The following is a 19,960-nucleotide window of genomic DNA, read 5'->3' on the forward strand; positions in this document are numbered from 1 at the left end:
TCTGCTGTGAAGCCATGTGTGTATCCTATTATCCCCAGGCCATCAGGGTCTCGGAAGACATTACGGGGTTTGTTAAAAAAAAAGGAAGAAAGCATGCTGCTAGAAGTCTCCCATTTTTGCACTTGTATATATCTGTACATGTATACTTTGCCAAACAGCAAGTCTTCCTCTCATATGCACCCACAATGCAAGTAAATCATTTTCACTGTCATCTGTCATTTCTCATATTTGCTTCCATGGCAGCTCGCGCCGTGGCCTACAGTGAGCCAAGTTGCTGCTCCGATGGGCTGCAGTCCAACAAAGCAGGCAAAGTGGGTGAGGAACAGGAGGACAGCAGAAGCCCCGTGGGCATGGACTATGTGCGCAGAAGCGTGCTGGTAGAGGTGGGGACCCTGGATCTTATTGTCACTATATGTTGTGTTACAAACAGGTGTATTATGTAACTGTTCAGATACTTTTTGAATGTACCAATTGATTGGCCGAGCACTGTATAGTTAGCACTGGGAATCTGTTGTTGCTGTGTTCCAGACCAGAGAATTTAAGCAATACAAAGTTAAAAAGGAGTGTGCAGAGGAGTTATGCGATTTTGCCTGGAGCAAGGAGTGTGTTTTTAGTTGTTTGCTGAAATATTCCTCCTTCTTGCTTTTCCATAGCCTGAAGGTTTACCTAGAGAGTACACATACAGCGTCTTTTTCTGTCCGAATGGTAAGGTCTTTCCTGTTGTTTATTAATTCTCTAATATGTTCAAACTGATAGTAATAGTTGCTAGATTCGTGTTAGAATCAAAAGAATGGGAAGTTTATTCTCCAATATTTCTTCCCTGACATTTCACAGAACGAATCCATATCTCCACACCCAACAAATATGAGTATCAATACGTCAAGAAGCCAGCAAAAGTCACACACGTACAAGTGGCCATCAAAAGTCATAACGACGCCCATATTGCCCTCTCGCCCAGCGCACATGACAACTCCGAAATGGTGGAAATTGTCCTGGGTGGGCGGCAAAACTCACGCACCTGGATTTCGTGGAGTAAGATGGGAGAGCCTGTTGCCAGTGCCCCAACGCCAGGAATTCTATCCTGGGATGAGTTCCGAAGCTTTTGGATCGGCTGGAGAGGAGGTGGAGTGCAGGTAAGGTAGACTTGAAAACATTAGGAGATGCAGTTTTTGATTTGATACCTACCATTTAGATGGCATTTCAGGATGTGACAGATGTGACTTTACATCAAACTATAGGAAGTTATAAGCAGATTTATTGAATTTTATGACCACAAGGGGTCGCTGTCATCAAACTGAACAGGTTTGTTCGGAACATGGTGGCAGTAACGCTTACCAAGTTTTGCTTCGGTAGGGAAAAAGTTTCACTGAGTTACAGTTCACTTTGTTAGAAGGTAATCAGTAACGTTTCTGAATATCAAAAATCCATTCGGTACATTTTGTGAGTCTTGTCATTTGGTAAATATCTGAGATGATAGTGAAAAATTGAATGCGAATTGTAGGAGGAGTTGTGTTGCGCTACATTTTTAGCTTGTTACTGGAAAACTGCCTACACCATTTTCAGAACCGCTCAGCTACTGTCATGCTATTGAAAAATGTAGTTGTGTTAGTAATGTCGCAATGTTTAGTTAGTTGCTCCCCAACACTGCATACTGAGGTCATATTCTACTGGTTAATGCCACTGCAAAGACCCTGTGATTTATGACCATTGAGTAGCTCTCACTGGCACAGAAAGATTCACATCCAGCACTGCTACTCTGCTGCACTGGTATACTTTCATATAGCTGGGGCTAGATTTGTTTTGAAAGTGATGCATTTTCATTGTTGGATGTTGAGTCATGTATCATTGTATATGGTCAAATAATATTAAGGGAGTCTGTCTGTTCATGGAGATTCCAAACTGGGTTTATGTAGGCTTAAGGTGATGTGGGTAGCTTTTGCCAAGACTTGGCAGTTGTTGTTTTTTTTTATGAGGTCCCTGTGCTTGTTAAATGCAGTATTCATCAAACTGCTTTTTGAGTAGAACTTAATTGGTTTCCATGTTGTTGTTGTTATTATTGAATTAAAGTGTTGTCATACTTGCTTAGCTTCCTCTGAATGAGTGCATGCATATCTCCCCCATGTCATGCACGGATCAGTTCATCATTTTGTAAGGGTGTTTCCGAAAAGGAAACATTTGAAAAGAGGCTTTTATTTTCAGAAGCTCTAAAAGCAAATACAAGACACCTGCACAGTGCTTCTCAGTTTAGATGCTTCTCTGTGTATAGCTGGTCGATTAGTTGGTCTTCCAGTCTGACCAGTTGAAAACTACCTCAAACCCTTTTGAAACAATCTAAAAAGACCAGACAAACCATCTTGGCCTAGCATGGAGATTAGCTTAACACTATAGTCTGGTTTCATGGTTACATAATCTTTCTGGTGATAGGTGGGGCATGGCCTAGAGCCATCCAGTGAGACCCTGATTCTGCAGTGGGCCGGACCACTCCCTGCTCAGGTGCGGCATATTGGTTTCTCCACTGGCTGGGGTTCTGTAGGTGAGTTTAGGATATGGCGCAAAGAAGATGCAGACGAGAACCACAATGAGGCCTTCACTCTGGGAGTCCCACACAATGTGGTGCCAGGCTCAGAGAGAGCCACCGCTGCCATGATTGGTAAGGATGAATTTATAGAGTAGCCAACCCTACAGAACAAGCTACTATTTCACCTTAAAATGTGTTTAATTTAAACATGCAATTCCTGTTGTGACTATTTTTTGTGTCCCAGGTGATGTTATGGGGCCCACCCTCAAAAATCTTGACAAGCTCCTCAGACTCCCTTTTGGTTGTGGAGAGCAGAACATGATCCACTTCGCTCCCAACGTCTTTGTGCTCAAGTACCTTCAGAAAACCCATCAGCTCAGCCCAGAGGTGGAGGCAGAGGCCACTGACTACCTATTGCAAGGTACAAGACAGAACATGCTTTCATTCTTAAATGCGTCTTCTTGATTATTAATCTTCTGAAGAATTATTTTAAAGTGATTGAAGGTCTGTACGAACGCAGTGCAAACAATGCCTTGTGTCTTCCAATGTACCTGGCAGGTTATCAGGGGCAACTGACATACAAGAGGCAGGATGGTTCCTACAGTGCCTTTGGGGAAAGAGATTCCTCCGGAAGCATGTGGTAAGCTTCTGCTGTGTGAAGTCTGTACATGCCGTGTCTGCTAAGAAGTTGGCTTTAATTACAATAGCGTAAGCCATATTTGTGTTTCTTGCATGTCCTTTATTTAACCCCAATCTCCAGTCAGAGAAAGGTGAACTTCACAAACATCCATGTTTCTTTATTTTTCTACAAATATCTTCATATATTCACACACCCTGCTTCTCTATCTGATTTATTATAGAAAGTTAAACCTCAGATTGAAAGCATATGAAGTTTGTGTTCCCAAAAAACCCAAAGAAAAATGTTGTCCTCATGATATAGGCCTATATGTGTTTAGCACAAAAAAATCTAAATGATTCATTTATTTTTACGCATGGTTGTCTGACTTTTAATAGAGCCATGGATTGCAAAATGCCAAACTGACTGTACCCTGGAGCCTTATTAACAAACTACTAATAAGCTCCCTGACTCCAGACACTGGTGTACAGATTTATTGGTTGTTTTGGGGGATTTCTTCCCGTGGTTCAGAACAGTCATCATTAACTATGCCCTCTGTGAGATCAACAGCCCCTAACCCCCACTATATTGCCCGCTCTGCCGCTGGACACACAGGAGCCTGTGTTACAGGAAAATTAACTTAGCTTTGGCTAAGTTAAAGCAGGGCACATACTTGATCCTTGTCGCCCCTCATTCCTGAATAAACTTGCATTACTACTATTTTTAACTAGTTAACTAGTCATCCAGAAAAGTAGTCGACTAGACGGCAGGCTAATGTTTATTCCTATCCTTGGTCTTTGCTGTTTCTGGAAAGTTCAATGCTGCATTGGCAGAGAGTATGTGAGTGGAGAAAATGTTTGAACAGTTAAGCACAGGTGAGAAACAAATGTGTTGACGCAAGGTAAGAATGAATTGAGAAACCTTGACACCACTAAAGAATACTGCATTAAGTAGTGTACTTGATGGGGGATTTCATTTTAAAGCTGTTGGGACATGGTCCAGTGGGTTTTACATTCGTCTGAAAATGTGCATAAGTCCGAAACAACTCTGCTTTTGTTTCTGGTCCAGTTTCAGCTATTAGCACTGATCATTTATTGCCAGGTGAACAGCAGCTCCAGAGCTGGGTTAATATGTCCCAGCTTGGGCTGAATGATAGAACAGGAAATTGTGGTTCCTAATGAAAAGATTGGCCATAATGGTGCAGCAAGTATTTTATGTCCCCATCAGCGCCTTGGTGCCCTAGTAATGCCAAGACCTTCAAACCTAATCTTCTTCAGTGGAAAGAGCAGCTAATGTTCTGGAACACAGTGGAAACTTTTATTTATAAATGCCTGGAAGGTTGGTGCAACTTTAGCAGAGTTTTGTAATGTGTGAGGATGCCTTCGAAAGTGGAGAAAAGATGTTTAGACCTTGGACCAGATCTGGCAACCCATCTTCTGGCATCACTCGCTGGCATCAGCATGTCTGGATCCAATGTGAGCCACATGCGGCAGTAATCTACTCTACACCCCCCAGTAAGCCCCAGCAATCCCACAAACTCCTGTAAGGTTGCTGCAGAACTTGAGCAAATCAGGCATAGTTCACCTAAAACTAAAGGAGTAGTTTCAAACCTGCTTGACATTCTTCTGTGAACCACTTATTGTGAAATGTTAAATGTATTGGCTATTCTTTTCAATATTAAAAGTGAATAGGGATCCAGGCTGCTGAGGTCAACAACAAATGCTCTAGACATGGAGGAAGAATCCCAAATTAACAGAATGCAGGTCACATTCTGTTGTTGGGGTGCCTTAAAACCACATAGAAAAATTATATGCTTAAGGTTAGTAGCTTTTCACCTCAAGTTTATGCATGCTTGGAGTGGTTCACCACAGATGTTTCAGGATCATTTTAAGAGCCCTGTTTGCCTTGAGAGTCCTGGTAGAGATTTCTGAGCATTCCAAAGCATTAGGTAAGGCGACTTCTTACAAGGGTTATGTTGTGAGAAAGGCACCTTGCAATCCTCTGACCGAACGTCTTGCGCAAGCCTAACTAGAAGAATCAGGGGTGTCCCCTTCACTTCGCTGCTCTTTATATAATCCAAACACTTTCTAGAACCTTTCCCCTGGGTCAGGCAGTTAAAGTCTCTGACACATATTACTTAACATTATAAAAATTCCTGTAGGCCCAATGCTCCAGTCTTATGATCTCTCTTGGGGAACATAACATTCAAGGCCAGGCCTGCAAAGACTCCGTAGTGTTGTTTGGGTGTTTGTTTTGACATCCCTAAATTACATGCTGCAGAAAAACTCCCTCATTGTTTATTTATTGACCTTTATTTTAAGTGAAGTCACTTGTATCATCATCTGGCCGCTTTGAGGAATGGCGTCATGACATGCCATGTTGCAGTTAAAACAATTAGCACATGGTTTGCATGTTTGTAGAGCCCTGGTTCAGTTGACTCACAGAGGTGAGAGCATTTACAAGGCAAAGTCACCCAGCATTTCCATTAGCTGTTTCTTACATCTTTCAAAGTTCATCCTCGCTGTGACGTTTCAAATAGCTTTCAGTTTATGTATGGGATCCCATACTTTGCATACTTGATTTGGTATTCTCCAAGAAAATCTACTTTATTCACATCCACACTAAATTATGCAGCTTGACTTCCAGGCAAAAAAAAAAAAAGTAGACAATGGACATTCATGTAATTTTTTACACTTTCCAAGAATCCTTTACAAGTTGCCTATAATGAACTCATAGCATAAGACGTCAGTGCTGGTATCTGTTACCTCTTGGTCCTCCAGGTTGACTGCATTCGTACTGAAATCATTTGCTCAGTCACGTGGCTTCATCTTCATTGATCCTGAAGAACTACGTGCTGCCAAATCCTGGCTGATCACTCATCAAAAGGAAGAAGGATCATTCCCAGCAGTGGGCCGGATACTCAACAAAGACCTGCAGGTACATAAATGGAGACCTTCCTTTTGTTTAATACTAAGCAGTTTGGAGTATCTCTGAGATTTGAGTGAGATGGGTGAACTGGGAAAGGTCCATATGAAAATCTGTACTCTGGCCCACTTAATTTGTAAAGGTTTAGACAAAATTTTCTACAAAAAGGATAGCTTAAACCAAGATATGTTTACACTTGATTCAGATCCTTTTTAGAAATCCTAGAAGAACCATTTCAGTTTAGTTGTGTCAGAACATTGCTTATTTAAGCCAACAGTCCTTAGGTTTACAAGCTCTCATCAAACTGAGGAAGCTGGGATAGAGGTGTTATTTGTCATCACCCTGGTGAAAGTTGCTCTGTCCAATTCCTTTTAAGGGTGGGATTCATGGAAAGATCTCATTGACTGCGTATGTGGTGGCAGCTCTTATGGAAACTGGGATTACAACTGAGGTGAGAGATCAACCACATCTTCCACATCTTGTTTATCCTGTATCTCATTAAACTACCTCTCAGTGAAGTCTTTTTTCGCACAAATTTCCGGGATCCGTGTTAAGAGGGCATTCCTGTTCGTAAGATGATGGATGTTCTGGCAAAGAACCAACAGTATTTCTTTCAGCCTTGTGATAGGTAATCTAATATGGAAGCTTGCTGTCTAAATCTAAAGATTTATGATAAGAACACGCAGAGACAATGGAATTCTTTTGAATTTTTCACCCTGCCAACATTCCTTTCTTCAAACTTAAAAGAGATTTGACAATTCCATTAAAAACACATGAAGACCAAGTCACAATTTCTATACATTGCCCAACTAGTGCATACATGCGTTCATTGCCATTAAAAATGCAACAAAAAAAGAACCAAGTTGTATATGAATTAGGGCTGTCAAAGTTAACATGTAATTAAATTTGTTCGATTAGATATTATAACTGATTGGACCTGCATGATGACGTTGATCTTGATTTAAATATTTTAATTGTTTGATACCCCTAATTTGAAAGGGTTCAGTCATTTTTACAATCAGATTTCATTAACAAAACAGCACTCGCTCGTTCCCGCTAAGATTAGCTTGGTTTAGAGCCAAGCCTTGCCAACCTGCTCTCTGATATGTCGCTTTGGTAATGTGTAGCATTGCAGCCTTCGAAGTACAGACAGAATGAGACACTTCAAAGACCCTCTTCTCTCACTCTAAAATCGACTTGATGAAAAGAATACCTGTCAGATTAGCGTACATGGCTGCTCAGGGCTAGGGTCCAGGTTCCATGAGAAAAAGGACATATGGTACAGATGAAAGTCAGTCCGTTGATGCTAAACAGATGAAAGATCATTAGCAAGGTTGTACATTTCTTAGGAAGGAAAAGCTGAAGGATTGGAATGGATTTGTACTGAAGGTTTTTGAAGTTTAGCACAAGAAACACCTGCTAGCTATGTAAAAGCTAAGTGATGAATTAACATCATTTGGGAATGTTTTACTACACCTTAACAACACCTAGAAGTATGTTCAAATACACTTACTAAGCTATATTTATTCTCCTCAACTAATGAATAGTTCTGAATGTTTTTGTTCAGGAGGAGAAGGTTGCTGTGGCTAAAGCTAAAGCATTTTTGGAGAGCAACACTTACTCTGCTGACGACCCATATACAACTGCTTTGTCCGCATATGCACTCACTTTGCTTCGTAGTCCTTATGCTCCATTGGCTCTGCGGCGACTTAACCACATGGCCATTACCCAAGGTACTTTATTAACGTGTATTAAAAGATAGTTGTTGGTGATGATAGCTTAGCATGTTCTTGATCCAAAATGTTCTACTGTGTTTGCAGATGGTTTCACTCATTGGAGTCTTACTGGCAGTACGGTAACTGATGAAGACACATTCATGGGCTTCAATGATGGCCTCTCCCAATCAGGTCATCAGTCAGTCATCAATCAGTTAATCAACTTACCAACAATATTCAATATATTAAACATTTTTTCTGCTTTATTAGTTGTGTCAGCTGAAGTTGAGATGACGGCTTATGGTCTACTCACCTACACACTTCTGGGTGATGTAGCATCGGCCCTACCTGTAGTTAAATGGCTATCACAACAACGGAATGCCCTGGGTGGTTTTTCCTCAACTCAGGTGAAAAATCTTTGGTACATTCTTCAGTCCTTGGTTGTGAATAAAAGATTCATGTTATGCTTGTTTACTGCATCTACTTATTGTGCAATCCATAGTATGCAAATGTTGTGTTTGCCCCCCTACAATCTACTACTACTACTTTTACTATTTCTCCCAATTCAGCCCATGCATTGCAACTCTCACAAATGAACAAGAAGTAAAATCAGCAATGATTCATTATTGAATCATTATTTGATCTAATTGGCAAGAGTGGATCAAAAATGATAAATTCTATTACTCAGATAATAACTGTGGACAACTTAAGCATGTGCATTTAAATATATGCGTTTGGTTGATGCTTTTAAGGAAGAATACTCTCTTTTAAGTATTAAGTGTATATTAAGTGTACACTGTGTAGTATCCACCTTATTTTTTATGCTAAATTAAGCTATTTCCTTCAGCGTTAAAAAAACTATTTTGCGCTGCAACCAGTAATTTTATGATTACGATGATCAACATCAAGCAGCATAACGGACTGCTTTTGTACCGCTAAAATACCTGAAAGCGGATGATACCGAAAGCCTCACACATTCAAGTTACACATACCTGCTCTTTCTTTAAAATAAGGTGGATACAGTAAGTAGACTACATTAGTGTGTCCAAATATAGTGTAGGCTAAATATGCTTTATTGGACTTGAGTTTCTTTTATTTTTCCAAAAACAGGATACTTGTGTGGCACTGCAAGCCCTGTCCGAATATGCCATCCTGTCATATGTGGGCGGGGTCAATCTCACCATATCTCTGGCTTCCACTAATCTGGATTTCCAAGAAACTTTTGAGCTCCAATGGGGCAATAAGAAGATTCTACAAAAAGCTGTGGTAAAAAAATCCTTCACTAACACTATTGACAATTCTACATTCTACTGTCGGAGAAGTATTTTCAGTGAGGGCCTGAACTTGAAATGTCCCTCCTCTCAGCATCTGCTTGGCACATCACTCCATCTTGTGATTAGCAGTGTCAGTTTAAATGCATGTAATTTGGATGTTGGACAGGGGCCAGACGGTTAATGTATTTGCTTATACTTGCGCTGTTAATCTGATTGATAAGTCTTGCATTCGCTCTCTTTTTGTTCAGATACCCAGCATTCCTACAGGACTGTTTGTCAGCGCTAAAGGAGAAGGCTGCTGTCTAATGCAGGTACTATTTGTTTCTGGCAAACCTAATCCCAAATTCTCTCCACGGATAAACGATTGTACTCTTCGTCCTCCTCCTCATCTAGAGGCGAATCCCTCCGTGGCGACAGCCAGCTCTTTTTCCAGGGGAAATTCAGTACTAATGTTCACATTCCTGACTTTAGAATGGAAAGATCTGGTAAAACTTAAGCAATTGTATGCCAGGGGTATGTTCTTTCTCCTGTAATCTACCCCCTAGATAGGATGGGCTAGTCTAATTTTTTGGTAAGATGTCCCTCAGAAACAATAGACTCATTCGGAGCCACAAAAACAACCAAACCATGTCAGCACCTTGACCTAGAACGTTCTGTTCTCGGTTTAATTTTTTTTTTTTTTTTGGTAAGATGTCCCTCGGAAACAATAGACTCATTCTGGGCCACAAAAATAAGCAAAACCACGTCAGCACCTTGACCTAGAACGTTCTGTTCTCAGGTTGTTTGGAGGAAGCAATGCAAATTTTTAGAATCTTGCATCTGTGCGCAAATAAATAGTTTTGAACAAAATCCTTACACTAAATATTAAATTTTGGCATGTAATTAGCATGATTTGTACTAAGGACATAAATGAAATAAGGACATTTTTAGGTCACCAGTGGTATGATTTACTCCTGGTCAGGCAATTAAACGGACAAAAAAAGTCCATTCTTTAACTTTTCTTTGAATGGAAATGGGGTGCCAGATGAAACCATGGTGCTATCGATCATATCCTTGTCTCCATCCTCAGATTGATGTATCCTACAATGTGCCTGATCCAGTGGCTAAGCCAGCCTTTCAGCTTAAAGTCGATCTCAAGGAACCCAGACAGGAACATCACATCCAGCCGTCCTCAAGACACATGTCTCCTCGCTCCCGTTCTCGTGCTGATAACCGATCAGAGCTGAGTCGCAAGCGAAGAGCTCCTGTAGACGACGAGGACCCCGCGGCCCACCAAGACCACCTGGACTACCGTGTTACTTTGGAGGTTTGCACCAGGTAACAGCATCGACAAAAGGATCTGATGCATTTTGAGGTCTATTTCACTTGATCTAGTTTGATATGAATAAATAACCTTAGATTGAGTTTTGATTTTAGAGGTGTTGTTTATGCTCTAACTCCGCCTGTTCCTCCTCAGGTGGCTGCATGCTGGTTCATCCAATATGGCTGTCCTAGAAGTCCCACTTTTGTCTGGCTTCCGTGCAGATATCGAGAGTTTGGAAAGGGTGAGATTGCTCTTTTTTTGTGTGTAATATCTCTCCTAGAACTCCCCATCATTTGTCACTTTCACATTTCACATTATTCAAAGTAGACACGAGATTGACAAGGTGTCTCTGTAATAGGACAGTGCATCTCTCGGTCTCGCTCTTTCCTTTTCTCCTTTTCTGCATGTGTCCTCTTGGCAGATGAACAGTTTTTACATCTGGAGGCCATTTCAAAGGAGGCAGTATGGCGTGGCATTTACCAGTTTCTTTCACTCTCTCACGAACACATAAACATAAACACACACAGAACACTTGACAGTCGTTCTTATTTGGATTGTGTCAAATAAAATAAAAACATGAAATTATATATGAAAGGGCCATAATGTCCAGAGCAGCGGCCTGGAACAGGAAATGCTCAGGGGGGTCAATCAGCCCCACCTCCCCCTCTAGCTGGGGGTATGTGGGTAAACAGAGGTTGGTTAAGTCACCTTTGCTGTCCCCAGTCAGCTGATTGTCCCTCATTAGTCATGTTATAGGTCCCAGGCCTCATGTCCCCCACGCTAGTAAACCGACACTACCTCGGGAGCTGTATAACGTGAACCAACTCCGAAGCTCACCGTGGTGGAACGTGTCTCATTAGCGCCATTAGCCAGTAACGAGCTGGCTTTACACAGCCACCTCTGGCTGGCTCCATGTTTATTACACGATCCCGGCTGTTCACATTCCTCGTTTCGCTATGGGAAGTGAGATTGCTTACACCGTCATGTCTCATTGTTTTAATTTATAGTAAGAGGGAGGACATGCTTGGAAGATTGTTTGCTTCTCATATATTCCACAGTGAAAATCAATATTTTTTTTACAATGAACACTGAAGTCAACAGTGTTATTTACGTATATGTCTATAAATGTCTAATTACGACAACGATCTTTGGTCCCTAAGGCAACAAGTTTCCTTTTTTAGACTTTTTATTTTGGCAACGCTAACAAGCACGGCTTTTTCTGAAATCGTGTTCTCTGCTGTGGCCTTTGGACAAATCAAATCACTCTTGGTCATTTATTTGGGGCTGCAGTCATACTGTGTATATTTGTATGTGTTTATGTTCGAATGTGTCCTTGTGGCGCCAGCTCACACTGGGCCCCTCATAAACTGTGTCCGAGTGCTCGCCATCTTTCTCTTTTCTCACTCACACACACATAGGATGAAGGATGTTAGGATGTTAAACAGCCCTGACTAAATATGACATCTTTAAACACCTTGTGGAAGGCAGCACTGTACAGATACTCACATACTGAGTGTACGACATGAGGAGTTTCCAAATTTGCAAATGTGCAGTGATATTGTGCATTGGCAGTCTGGTTGAAATGTTAGCATGACAGCTAGCAAGTTTAAGAAGTCAAATATACAGTATAAAGATTAAGAGGAATTCCTGCCTTAAAGTCATATTTTTGGTTGACGTGGTTTACTTATAAATTATAACTGTTACTTACATAGAAAGTGAAGTTTTTCTCTTTAACTCGAGTTTCTCCCTTTAACAGAGCTAGCTAAATGCTAGTTTATTTTCAAGAATGAAAAATCTTGATTTATACCTGAAACTTACCTGTTAGCCACATTCAAAGAATGGTTTACATGTGTATTGTGCTTGTAATAAATGTACTATACGATAAAACCATTTATTAAATGACATATTAGCTTTAGCATTTAAGTTAGCATTGTTTACTGTGCTAAATAATCCTTCTTTGTAATCATTTTTTTCCCAGCTGTTGTTGGATAAACGAGTGGGGCTGAAGAGGTATGAAGTAGATGGACGAAAGGTTCTCTTCTACTTCGACGAGGTGAGTTAAAGTCACATAACTACAACTTTGTGTAGCTCTCCCTGTTGAAAAAAACAGCATATGCTGGTTAGGTATGTTTTGACGCTGGGATGCTGGTTTATGCTGGTCATGTGCTGGCAAAGGACCAGCATAAATCAGCAAATGGACCAGCATAAACCAGCAAAGGACCAGCTTAAACCAGCAAAGGACCAGCATAAACCAGCAAAGGACCCGCTTAAACCAGCATCCCAGTGTCAAAACATACCTAACTAGCATACGCTGGTTTTTTCAACAGGGCTAGCAGCACTTTTGCATAACATGAGAGCTGTATGTTAAAATACTTGAGGTTAAAGTCTCGTATAACTTCAGGTGTTTTGTCAGGGGAGCATATTAAGGATTTGTCATTGTAAAGTCTGCTGGGGTCTTGTCTTTTCCACAGATCCCCAGTCAGTGTATGACCTGTGTGGTCTTCAATGCCATGAGGGAGTATATTGTGGGCAAAACAGCTCCAGTGCCAGTGAAAGTCTATGACTATTATGAACCAGGTGAGTTTGGACCATCCCACTCCATACAAAAGAGTATCGTGGTGGCACCATAGTATAGAAGTGGTATTTGTTTAGATGGTAATACCATGGTACTTTGGTATGAATATGGTAATCATTCAGTACTATGATACCATGGTATATCAAAGAATAACGGTATTATTTTGCAAGACAGTAAAACCGTGGATGCTTTGTAAGTTTGAGAAACACAAGAGTCAGAAATATCGTAATTACGAGTGAATGACTGAACAGCCGTATTTACACTTGGAGAAACTCTGAATTTTAGATTACATGCGAGATATCAATGTCCTGAGGGTGAGTTTGAATCATATCGGAAAGTAAGTTTGTTGTGATTGGTAAAGAATGATTTTGCAAAGTTATTATTTTAATTATACATGCTGCATTTCACTCATTTTAAAGGCGCAATGTTGGCCTACAATAAGTGTAAATTTAGTCACTCCCCTTTTACTGTTTACAAAAACAATTATTTTTGCTTAGATACAATGTACAAGTGATAGAAATTATTTTCATCATTATGAATTCAGATGTAGTTATTTGGGTCAACGGGAAACCACTTTTTGTTTTGTTTAGGCTACTTCAGTGTTATTTTTCAAACTTCTCCAACTTCTGAACGTGACATTGTAATAACTCTTTGGTACAAGCTTCCCTGGTGCACTTAAAGGCAGCATTATTCATAACCAGTTCTTTTATTTGAAAAATCCAATAAAAAAAAAATACATGGACAACTCGTTTTTCTGTTGAGATTACAGATTACACACAACAACAAACAGGTGGTGTACCAGTGTAAGTTCAGTTTGTGACTAAATGACTCTTACAAACAATTATTTTTAATGAATCAGAAAAGTGCTTCATAAATGGACAAACTAAATGGCTCCCTCACTCACTGTTCATTACTGAAATATCAGCAAGTTATTACTTTTAGTTATATCCAGTCTCTCTGTCTTTTGAATGACATGAATTTTGCACAAGGCAATTTTTTTATCGACTTTGTGTGTATGTGTATACAGCATTTGAAGCCACACGTTTCTACAACGTGAGCGAGAGCAGTCCACTAGCACGAGAACTATGTGACGGCACCACATGCAATGAAGTGGAAAGCTCCAGCAATCACTGGACGGGTACATCTTTGTCTTCTAGTATGTCTACTTCTAATATCAAATACTTCATATTTAATGACTCTTTCACTCTTCCCCTCCAGGCTTTGTGCAAGGCAGCCAGTGCAACAACATTTTTGATTGTCCGGAGGAGGAACACTACGAGCGATGTACGTGTTATCGTGACTGTGGCTATGATGGCGAGCCCGTGTGTGGTTCTGATGGCCAAATCTACCAAAACCAGTGCCAGATGGAGGTGTCCGCCTGCAGGAACGGCACACAGATCGAGCAGATGCCCTTCAGCCACTGTCCACAGAGTAAGTTCTGCGACCTCCCTGCGAATTTATGGCATAAATCCTCTCCTCTTTTTTTTTTTTTTAACGCAACTTAAGGACCCAAGCTTTGTAAACCTGTACCATTTCATTACGAAACTCGTTTTCACCAAGATTTATGCCATGGGACCTTGAACCAGGTGCTACCCTCCCTAGACACTTTAAGATGAAGTCATGCTTGTTGCATAATTAGAGACATGTTTTTTTCCTTCCTTTTAAGAGGTTAATGCGCAGGACTTTTGGATACGCACAGGCATGGACATGCGGGGAAGACCGCAGATGTTTCAGCCAAACAAATCTCCAACCTAGATCACTGTAATGTGGATCAGAGCTTCCATAGGTTCAATTTGGTCTGTTGCTGAGATTCGTACCTTGCCACTTGACATCCGGTTGCTTGTTTGTTCATATCATAGGCGAGATTAAAGCCTCATCCACTTGCGCATCAAAGAGAATCAAAGTGTTTTCAATACTTTGCAATTATCTGTGTCCAGACAGGCCCGATACGAAGAATCAAACCCGTGTTTTCACTACCGAGAAAAACTAAGGTGCGTGTACCTGCTTTGGTAGGAACAGCTGTTCAGGTGCTGCAGTTGCAGATGATATAAACACATACATATGCTCATACACACACCAGTATATGGTGTATTACAGGGCTCCCCAAATGACAGAGCGCTTTTGTCCGGGGCCTTTTGACAGAGAAAAGAAAGGGGGCAGAGGGTTAGAAAAATCCTGTCACATTCCTTTCCAACGAGTGGACCAACAACAAAGGGGCTTTCTTGTTTTACAGAGGACCGCCATCAGGAGGGGGACACAAAAATGGTTATGTGGGAAATCAGTGCCAATATGGTGGCATGTTTAGGGATGCATGATTATTTTTTTTGCAGGTTATAGATCCTAAATTACAAGCAGTTTTGGTTTTAGTCTACTGGTACAGTTATATATTCACAGTGATTTTTCTGGTTAAATTGAAGCACCATTGTGAATATTGTGATTGTTATTCTTTTATTTTAAATTTTTGCATCAAGTTTCCTAAATATTAATTTCAGAATCATTAGTGTCTGTGTGTTGGTCAGTGTGATTCATTTTTGTAAATCAGTTAAAATTGTCTCAAACAATTAGTTCAAAACTCATCAACAATTTCTATTGTGCATCACTAAAAAAAAGTTCCTAAAAATGTATATAATTTTGGAATCAGGTTTTATAAAGATACATTTATGAATCTAAAGTGTCATTGGATTCATTCCAGGATCGTTGGTGCTCTTACTAAAAATTCAGAATCAAAAATGTCGCTACTGGATACTGTGATTCATTTTGTGAATCTGTTCAAATAGTTTGTTTCAAGGGATCAATTCACAACCCTTCAGTGATTCTTTTGTGCATCACTAAAGAATTTTCCAATAAGCTTCTGTCACATTATTGCCTATGGTATTTTTCTGACACTATTGTTTTAGTAAGAATATAAATGGGTTCAATGTTGATTTTTATTGCCATGTATTGTAAATCCATATAAATGAATATAATTAAATATATTTAGTGAAAACATTGTGGAAATGTCTGAAGTAATAGATAACAAAATATCAGACCATCTGGCATCACAAGTGCAAACAAATGATATTAGACTTGGATCTGGAAACCAGATATGAAACACTGAGCAACTAATGTATCTGTTTCCTAAATAAAGTACTGCATTGAACTTTAATTTGACATGTTTATGTGTGCATTATCATCCTGCAGTGGAGGTGGCCGTAGAAGAGCGAGAATGTGCTACAGGAGAAGAACCAGAACAGGAACCTCTACTCATTCCTGCAGGTATCATCTTCTCCTCTTCTTCTCTTCTTCTTTTCTTTGAACACATCTGGATCAGTGCCCTGCAGATGTGAGCGTGTGCCACACATGGGCAGGTGCTGAAGAGTTCAGCGATCAGATGCTACATGCATAGAAGCTTATGCATGCACAGGCCTGCATATCAGCCCAGACTACATTAATGCTCGGATAATTAGTATCCCAGCCTCCTGTCGATCACCTCACACCTTCCCGTATAGGGCTTGGCCTGTTCAAACACCATTAACTGTGAGTAAAAGTTGGCTGGATTTGATAAGTACAAATTTTAATGCAACAGGTTGGAAAGCAATGCTGTAGTATCTTTAGCAGGATTTATATCCCTCATATTCTTTTTTGACTAATACTTTATTATGCTTTTCTTGCAAACACAGTTAACAGCAATGACAATAGCAATTTTCATTGACTTAATTCAGTGTGGACAGTATGACTGATAACAAATATAAAACAAATACAATAGATATCCCTCATATTCTTGATTTTATTGGAGTCCTTGTAATATATGAAAAAACTATGAATTAACAATTGATTCAAGATATGTTTTCTAAAACCCAGTCTTATCTCCGCAGAATTTTGCTTTTCAAGAATGTATCAGGTTTTAAGGATGTTTGGATATTTTATTGGAAAACAGGGCAAAATTTGAAAAGGAAAAACATTACAACCCATTAAGTAGCAAAATTAGCAAGTTAGAAGTGCTCATGATATCACATGCACTCTCATCTAGGTGTGTGTGTGTAGGTATGTGCGTCTGTGTCCTCTGGAAAACTCCCAGACTGATTAGACAGTCTCTTGCAGAGCTGTTAAGACTTGCCTAGTGTTGTGTTTGGGCTGAGAAAATGTGTCTATAGGGCTGTGGTTATTGGGGTTCCTCAAGGTTATGGTTTTGGCCCGCTTTTATTTATTTATTTTTTAAAAGTTTACTTAACCTAGGAGCCTCCTGTTTAAATGTTTGCGAGAATTTGCAGTTCTTTTTTGCTTGAGGTAATTACCAAGTTTGTTTGCGACCTATTAATGATTGAGGTGACTTTCTTGGGTTTGCCATTTGTAAATCTGTTTGGAAAACTCACACCAGTACCTGTGTAGCAGAAATATGTGTTTTGGAAATCTGTGAGAGCATTTCCTTGACACAAATTCAGCTTAGTCCTAGATCACAAATATGTTTGAAACGCATTCAATTGTGTTTTCTGATTGAAACACATTCAATCAGAATTCTGATTTACAGTGATGTCTTATTCTGACCTAAGCTCAAAAAGAACTAAAAAAAAAAAACATACATTTCTTCTACTCTTCTATTACATTAGTTTTATTTATATGGATGAATGTTGTAATGATGTTGAAGGATAATATGGAAAATAAGTAGACTTCAGTTTCATGTATAATTCCAAACTGCAAGAAAGACTTTTATTATCCCTGATGATTAAGTGGTGCTGAGCAGCTGTGTTAACAAAAGCCCATAAACTAGGATTTGTCTTTTTTTTTTTTTTCTAATTTATGGACATTTCTACGTTAAAGCCTTGCAAACATTCTCTGTGGAAAGATAAATGAGTTAAGACACCCAAGCTGTGAATTCTTAACATTAGAGATACATTTACACACTTGGTCTATTGAAACATATGACAGTAATAGAATCCGCTTGAGTTGCTGCTTTATATTTGCAAGGAGCACCCCCTTCAGGCCATTTTGTACATGTATTATTTTTCTATCAGTCATGATGTCTGGCAATGGATATATTTGCTAACTATATTAATTTAAAAGACAATTTTATTTTTAACAACTTTTATTAACAACTGCTAAAATGTTACTTCAATTCCACAAACATGTTTTTAATAAAAAGTAAAACGGGCCAAAAACATACACTCGAGGGACACCACAGCCAAAATGAAAAAAAATAAAAGTTTTCTTATCTTGATTTCCAGAAAAAACATCTAAATGTCTTTGAAACAAATCAAATCTTTGTCGAAGATGGCAAATTGTTTTGCAGCATGTGATTTATTTAATAGGAGGGGAGGAGCCAGGCTCTGTAGCTGAGGTGTCCTATTATTCTTATGAGTACGACCCAGACACGGACAGTTTTTCACCAGAGAGTGAGGAAAAATTATTGCCTATAGGAGGAGAAGAAATGGAGGCGGCAGACACCGCACAACTTCTGGGTGGACATATCCTCACAGGGGACACAAAGGACTCACCTGAGCGATGGTGAGATACAACCCATTTACCGCAGCCACTTATTAAAGGACTATTTCTTCCAAAAAATGTCTTGACCTTGTTAAACATTTTCTTTTTCACTTACGTGTATAATAAGCATCAATCTTTTGTCTGTTTCTCTGCCGCCTCTACAACAGAGACCCCTGGCCGCCAGCAGCAAATGCGGGAGCTCCACATTGTACATTCTCTGTGAATATGTTTGTGTGTAAGAAGGGCTGGGAAAAAGAGTGGTACCCAGTCTGTTGCAATGAGATGACAGCTCTGAGTGTGTGTGTATGTGTACGGAAAGAGAGATTATATCAGTTCTCCTTTCTTTTATTTTTTTAATTCATTTCCATAGCTCTTTACGTTTAGTGATGGTATGACGTCTCCCTGTATTCCTCTTGTAATCTAGTTTTAATAGTCCAGTATTTATGTTTGTAAGTATAATTTACCTAAAAATCTAATATTTTATTGTTTTTGCTTTCTATCGGTGGTATTTATTTGTGGCTAGTGCCTTTTTGTTTGGTTCGTTTCTGTTTTGATTTGTTTTTTCAATTCCTCAGTCAGATCCTCCCTTCTTTCTGAACACAATCTACTGTTGTGGTTTTACAACCCGTTAAAATGTGCTGTGATGGAACGTGCACTTCCAGAGGAGAAAAAAACGCACAAAATTGTGTGTTAAGGTGTGTAGCTACTATTTTTACTTATTGACGTCTGACTTATTAATCGGAGAGAGGACACTGCAACTGATAAATAAGCTTCTTTCCCAGTCACCCTATGCTAAATTAGTCTTTGCATCACAGAAAACAAACTCCGTTACACAAACTGGAATATGATTTGTACAGAATATAAGCTATTTTGACTATGCCTCCATGCTAAATGAAAATTGGCAGGCTCATATGAAATCTGCACTTTTAAACAGAATGTCTCTAATGTGATTATTCAAGTTCACTGAATAATTTGGTTTAATTTAATGATTTGTTAAGGTACCAATAAGAGTTTCTTACTCTCAAGTCCCATTTAACATACTTTACTGTATTTAAATTCCCCTAAAATCAGTGCAGATTTGCAAAATGGCCTTATGTGAATTTGGAAAATCACTTAAAATTAATTTAACCTTCAATGATATCACATTTGGAAAAAAGTCAATGAGAATAAACTTTGTATGCAATTTGTATCATGTGTGAAAGCTGTTTTGCTATGCTTGAATTGCAATTTGCATTCGGTCTGTTCCATATAATATGCAAAATTAGGATACCAAATGTATATTGAAAATACCATATGTATATTTTGGGTGGAAATTTCTAAGTATTTTAGGCAGCATTGCTCACAATCAGTTATACTGGAGAATTTGGTTTGTGATGATTCTCCAATGTGTAAAGAGTAAGACCGTATACTACAGTTCTGACACAAACGCTTCGCATATGCATACAGTCGAATGTGTAATATTTCAAAGTGCTCTTCATCTCCCAATTCTAACTATTTTTCTCACAATTGCAAGTTATGAACTCAGAGTTCTGACTTTACATCTCACACAGTACGCACACCCTAATGCATGCGTA

At 39.4% G+C, this 19,960-nt stretch overlaps 1 protein-coding gene across 2 annotated transcripts in view; it reads left to right on the top strand.

Moving 5' to 3' along the window:
* LOC107699407 (C3 and PZP-like alpha-2-macroglobulin domain-containing protein 8) overlaps positions 1–19,553 on the top strand; it is a 33,872-nt gene extending 14,319 nt beyond the window's left edge. Inside the window, exons 22-43 of one of the 2 annotated variants that reach the window (XM_016500644.1) lie at positions 244–383; positions 654–705; positions 835–1,133; positions 2,425–2,650; positions 2,763–2,939; positions 3,077–3,158; positions 5,915–6,071; positions 6,436–6,510; positions 7,627–7,792; positions 7,880–7,966; positions 8,045–8,181; positions 8,885–9,040; positions 9,297–9,359; positions 10,118–10,365; positions 10,505–10,592; positions 12,330–12,404; positions 12,823–12,928; positions 13,954–14,064; positions 14,145–14,357; positions 16,107–16,181; positions 18,212–18,407; positions 18,554–19,553. In XM_016500644.1, the coding sequence (XP_016356130.1) occupies positions 244–383; positions 654–705; positions 835–1,133; positions 2,425–2,650; positions 2,763–2,939; positions 3,077–3,158; positions 5,915–6,071; positions 6,436–6,510; positions 7,627–7,792; positions 7,880–7,966; positions 8,045–8,181; positions 8,885–9,040; positions 9,297–9,359; positions 10,118–10,365; positions 10,505–10,592; positions 12,330–12,404; positions 12,823–12,928; positions 13,954–14,064; positions 14,145–14,357; positions 16,107–16,181; positions 18,212–18,407; position 18,554 (2,930 nt within the window). In that variant the 3' untranslated portion in view covers positions 18,555–19,553. The remainder of the gene's footprint in view (positions 1–243; positions 384–653; positions 706–834; positions 1,134–2,424; positions 2,651–2,762; positions 2,940–3,076; positions 3,159–5,914; positions 6,072–6,435; positions 6,511–7,626; positions 7,793–7,879; positions 7,967–8,044; positions 8,182–8,884; positions 9,041–9,296; positions 9,360–10,117; positions 10,366–10,504; positions 10,593–12,329; positions 12,405–12,822; positions 12,929–13,953; positions 14,065–14,144; positions 14,358–16,106; positions 16,182–18,211; positions 18,408–18,553) is intronic. The other variant, XM_016500645.1, reaches the window with a different exon arrangement.
* The last annotated feature ends 407 nt before the right edge of the window (positions 19,554–19,960 follow it).

This window comes from Sinocyclocheilus anshuiensis, unplaced genomic scaffold (genome assembly GCF_001515605.1).
Source record: "Sinocyclocheilus anshuiensis isolate Anshui unplaced genomic scaffold, SAMN03320099.WGS_v1.1 scaffold766, whole genome shotgun sequence".
Lineage (NCBI taxonomy): Eukaryota > Metazoa > Chordata > Actinopteri > Cypriniformes > Cyprinidae > Sinocyclocheilus > Sinocyclocheilus anshuiensis.